Source organism: Crocuta crocuta, unplaced genomic scaffold, assembly GCF_008692635.1.
Source record: "Crocuta crocuta isolate KB4526 unplaced genomic scaffold, BGI_CrCroc_1.0 scaffold142, whole genome shotgun sequence".
Classification (NCBI taxonomy): Eukaryota; Metazoa; Chordata; class Mammalia; order Carnivora; family Hyaenidae; genus Crocuta; species Crocuta crocuta.
Window position 1 is genome coordinate 1,886,419 of NW_027528892.1, and position 5,025 is coordinate 1,891,443.

At 57.9% G+C, this 5,025-nt stretch overlaps 1 protein-coding gene across 1 annotated transcript in view; it reads right to left on the reverse strand.

Moving 5' to 3' along the window:
- Positions 1-266: 266 nt before the first annotated feature.
- ZNF787 (zinc finger protein 787) overlaps positions 267-5,025 on the reverse strand; it is a 20,344-nt gene continuing 15,585 nt past the window's right edge. The window contains exons 6-7 of the mRNA XM_077756947.1: positions 4,081-4,160; positions 267-413 (exon numbers count right to left, since the gene is read on the reverse strand). Coding sequence (XP_077613073.1) covers positions 267-413; positions 4,081-4,160 — 227 coding nt within the window. The remainder of the gene's footprint in view (positions 414-4,080; positions 4,161-5,025) is intronic.

A 5,025-nucleotide genomic window follows, 5' to 3' on the forward strand; every position in this document is an offset into this window, starting at 1 on the left:
AGCTCCAGGGGTCCAAATGTGCCTGTCATGTTCACCAACGCATCCCCAGTGCTTGGCAGGGTCTCAGACACATGGTAAGAGCTCAATAAACAAGAAGGAGGAGGTAGACATGGACATAGTGGAAGGACTGTTTGGGGCTTTGAGTTCAGATCTCAGTTCTGCAACTTTATAGACCACGGCCTGGTAGCAGTTCCGTTGCCAACAGGGGAGGAGTGGCGCCCACCACCCGGGCCTTTGTGAGGACTGGGTTAAGCGAGGAAGAGAAGTCAGGCTGGCACCACAGCGGGCGCCAGACACGTGGCAGCAAACAAGACCTGTGGCTCCATAACCACCGTGCGCTCACGAGATCGAAGCGCCGCGGCTGTCCAAAGTCTCAGGCCCTCGATCTCCCCATCCTCGCGGTGGGTGAAGGGCTGCAGCGTGGGCTCGCCGTGAGGACGGCACGAGAAGATGATGAGAAGTGAACACGCATCTCTCTTTTACCCGAGCACCCAAAGCAATGCCTGGCAGCATCCCATAAGTACTTGCTGGAGAAGCGAGGGGCTGAGTGAATACACGTGTGCGTGGACAAATGGGTAAGTGGCACAGCATGGCATGAAAGCACAGGTCCCGCGCCCAGTCTTGTGGAAGCTGATGTGTTTCCAGCCCCGGCCACCAGCTTGGCCAGGATTCTGGGGCTGGTTCGACATGTGGGCCATCAAGCCCTGTTGCAGACACACTGCATGAGAACCCCTGGGGACAGGTCCCAGGCCCCTGCCTGACCAGCAGTGCCCCTCCACGTCCGTATGCCCGTCAAAGCTCACGCGGGCCCAAACACAGAGCAAGCGCTCCTTCCCAGTGGGGAATGTCCGACTTGACTCAGGCAGCAGCTTCCGCACTACAGCAGCCGCCAAAACCGCCCAAAACGCTCATTAACAGGCAGATTCTGAGACCCCAGCCGTGACTTACAGAATCTGAATGCAGGGGACAGAGCCTTCCCGGGAACCTGCTTTGCAACAAGTTCTTGGGGGCGGTTGGGGATATCATGTTTTGACCTGAAGCACTGGCAGAGTCCTGGCCTCGTGGGCCACCACCACCTTCCCCACTTCAAATGCACGTTTGATCCCGGAGCCAAAAATCTCTGGCCTCCAGAACCAACTCTACTGTCTGAAAAGGAAGCCCAAGACATATCGGGTCTGCACATCGTAAAGCCCTACTTCGGGGTCCTGGGCTTGGGGTGGACAGACGAGTGTCCTACGCACACGAACGCACATGTCAGTGCCCCAGCCAACCGTCTCCAGCAACAAGATGCCTGGTGTGGCCAGAACTTCTCCGAAAAGCCAGAAATCCATGTGTTTTCATGTGATATGTCCCAACTTAAAACTGTGGGCCTGGGCACCCGGGTGGATCCGTGGCTTAAGCATCTGACTCTTGATTTTATCTCAGGTCATGATCTCATGTCATGAGATGGAGACCCGCATCAGGCTCTGCACGGACAGTGAGGAGCCTGCTTGGAATTCTCTCTCCCTCTCCCTCTCCCCCTCCCCCCTCTCTCTCCCTCCTCCTCCACTCACTCGCTCTCTCTCAAAATAAATAAATAAATAAATAAATAAATAAACCTTCATTAAAAGTGAAATAAAATTCTGGTTCAAGATCATGAAAAGGACACAAATGTTACTGATAGGGGATTCCTAAAACCTTAATCCCCCCTTAAAAAGAAACAAAACTTTTCCAGCTTTAAGGTAAAACTGACACATGGTAAGACATTTAGAGGGTACACCTTGAATTTGATACACATGCACCTCCACTCTGAACAGGCTCCCACCATCTCATTAACCCATCTGTCCCCTCTCACTTACCTTTTCTTCGTTTGGGGGGCTAATACGTGTCGTGCTTGGCGAGAATGTATTCTCTTGAGTCAATGCTAAAGAAAGGTTCAGAAACTGGAAGCCCCTCAAACCCAAACTGGCCACAGATGTGTTTAAACTGGTTCACTCTGGGCTTTTAAGCTTGAAGAGTGAGGGGGTGCCTGGGGGGTTCAGTCGGTTAAGCATCCGACTTTGGCTCAGGTCACGATCTCCCTGTTCGTGAGTTCAAGCCCCATGTTGGGCTCTGTGCTGACAGCTCAGAGCCTGGAGCCTGCTTCATATTCTGTGTCTCCCTCTCTCTCTTTGCCCCTCCCCCACCATGTTCTGTCTCTCAAAAATAAATAAAGGTTAAAAATTAAAAAAAAAAAAAGAATAAGGGAATGTTCACTCCAGGAGAGGAAGGAGCTGCTAAGGGCTGTACAGCTCCTTTGATGTGATTCAGTGGTTCTCAGCTTGGGGTGATTTTGCCTCACGTGCAGAGGACATCTGGCAAGGTCTGGAGAGACACTGGGCTGTCTGCAGGGAGCTCCTGGCATCTACTGGGTGGAGGCCGGGGACGGTATTGGACACCCCAGGAGGCTCAGGACAGCCCCCCCCCACCACAAAGAATGGCCCAGTCCAAAGTGCCAACAGGGCTGAGGCTGACAGGGCCTGGCCCACCCTGTGCCTTAGTCCTCCGTACGGGCACATCTACCCCAGAGCCCGGGTCTGGCGGGGCGCCTGTGACGTGGACGCGCACACTGTCAGGATAAAGAAACATGTAATTGGCACCTTGCATCGCAGTGCAGGCTGAGAACGGTGCCCGGTGCATCACAGTAAGTGCACCAAGGGTATGAATTCTTGTCGTGCACGACTGGGACTTTGTGGGCAAAGGTATCTGCAGTCTCACTTCGGTGAGTCTGTGACCCGTCTTTCTGGAAAACATCGGGACAACAGTGATGAGATGTTAAAATGACTAGGGCACCTCTAGGCACACAGTCATGTTGGCTCACCGAGTCCTGCAGTAGGTGAGGTAAGCTCAGACTCCGAGAAGGGGGGAGGGGGGCCCTGGCGGGTGGAGCGCGATGTGAAGCTCGGCGCCCGGACGCTGCACTACACTCCCTCCTGGGAAAGGAATGAACCGTCCGTGAGTGGGCACCAGGCACGCACAGTCAGTCACGGGGGACAGGCAGGCTCTTCTTTGCAGAGGAGGAACCCGAGGGCCAGGGTTCACTTGCCCAGAGTCGCAGAGGGAAGACCTGCGCCGGGTCCCACCCCCGGCAAGGAGCGGCAGGGGCAGGGCTGAGGGCATGAAGTCCATCCTGAACCGTCCCGGGGCTGCTGTGTACTCCCACGCGTGTGGCAGGCACCCCGCACCACGCAGGCGCCCACAGCCCCTCCCCTTCCCACTCCCCCCTCCGGAGGTGTCCACAGTCACCGCTCCACGCAGGGGACCCAAGGGCGTTAGGCAAGGTTTTCTCAAGGCTTTGCTGACACGCACTCTCTGGACAAACAGCAGCTTTGCCCTCCCCGCTTTAAAGCGACCTGGGACCCTGAAACAAACTGAACCGCGTTCACCATTCTCCAAACAAGGCAACGGCACTTGAGAACATGCTTTTCTGGCCTACAGTCACGACCAAGAGGGTCTCAGAGATCCTCGGGGGTTCGGGCACCCACCCCAACCCCTGCCCCGTGGCCATCCAGGGCCTTGGTTTTGAGACCCTTGTCCTCCAGATGAGGACCTGAGGCCTGGGGGCATCGGGGGGCCTGGGAAGCATGAGCCGCCCTGGGTCAGCAGAGCACCGGGTGGCGGACCCCGGGCTCAGGCTGCAAATCTCACTCCCTGCTCCTAGTGAGCTGCCCTTTCCTCAGAGGTCAAAGCAACAAGGCCCTTGGCCTTGGCCAGTCAGCCAGGCTGAAAATACCCGTTGGTGGGGTCCCTTCTCCCACAGTCCCAGGCCCCAGGCCGCAGGTGCCAGCAAACCGGAATCTGCGTCAGGGGGCCCAGTCCCGATGAACGACCGGCTAGCGGGCCTCGCCTCACAGGATGCTGCGTGACTCCACGGGACACACCGCGCAGCAGCCTGAGTGTAGGGAGCCCCCAAAACAGTCCCCTGACCCCCGCTGGCCCCGTCACGTGGAACTGTGCAGGGGACACAACTACCCACCAAAGTCCCTCCCCTTCCTCCTGCCCAGGGACATCTCCAGGGAAATGTGACCTCGTGACTGCTCCCCCCGCCTCCCCCACACTTACTGGGATGTGAGCAGGGGGGAGACGCGTCATTTCCACGCCGGGTTCTCCAACGAGCTGGTGCAGGGAGGGGCTTCGGATGCCTGTGGGGGAACCACAGACAGTAGCAGGGCTGCCTCTGACCCTGTCCTCTGCCCCACGGGAGGACCCGCCAGGCCCGGGGAGTCCTCTAAAAGGTCAGCAGCCTGGGGACTCAGGAGGCAGGGCATTGGACCTTGGCTCAGGTCATGATCTCACAGTCTGTGGGTTCGAGCCCCACGTCGGGCTCTGTGCTGACAGCTCAGAGCCTGGAGCCTGTTTCAGAGTTTCCTTCTCTCTGCCCCTCCCCTGCTCATGCCCTGTCTCTCAAAAATAAATAAACGTTAAAAAAAAATTTTTTTAAGTAAATAAAAGCAGCAGTCAGCAGGCCGCACTCTGAACCAGCCCCAGATCCTCACAGGCCACCAAGGGCTCCAAGCCCAGGGGCCTTCTGTGTGGAAGGCGCACAGCCCCAGTGCGGGTGACCCGCTGAGGCCCCTCTCCGGGCCGCTCAGCCGTCTGCTGCTGTCCCTCCGGGACTGCTGGGTGGGACCCCTCCTCCCTCCCGACTCAAGAACCACGCAGAGCAGGGACAATCAGATAGTGCCATTTATTGTCCCCGCACCCCTCCTTCAGCCGCGTCCAGGCCCGGGAACAGACGGGACCCCAGTCTCCGAGGGGCGCGCTCGAACGGGCTAGTCCTGCTCCAGCGCTCCGCCACGACCCCAGACCCAGGAAGGGGAGGAGGGACGAGGACCGAGAAAAATAACAGGGCCCGCGGGGAAGAAGAGAAAAAATAATGGAAGGGAAGAGTCGGGGGGCGGTGTGATTAAACGAAAACTCTAAGGGGAAAGGACCCTCTCGCCCTTCCCTCCCCCAGGCTCCCCTGCGCGCGAGGCGCCCGGGGCTCTCCGCCCCTCGCCAGCTCCC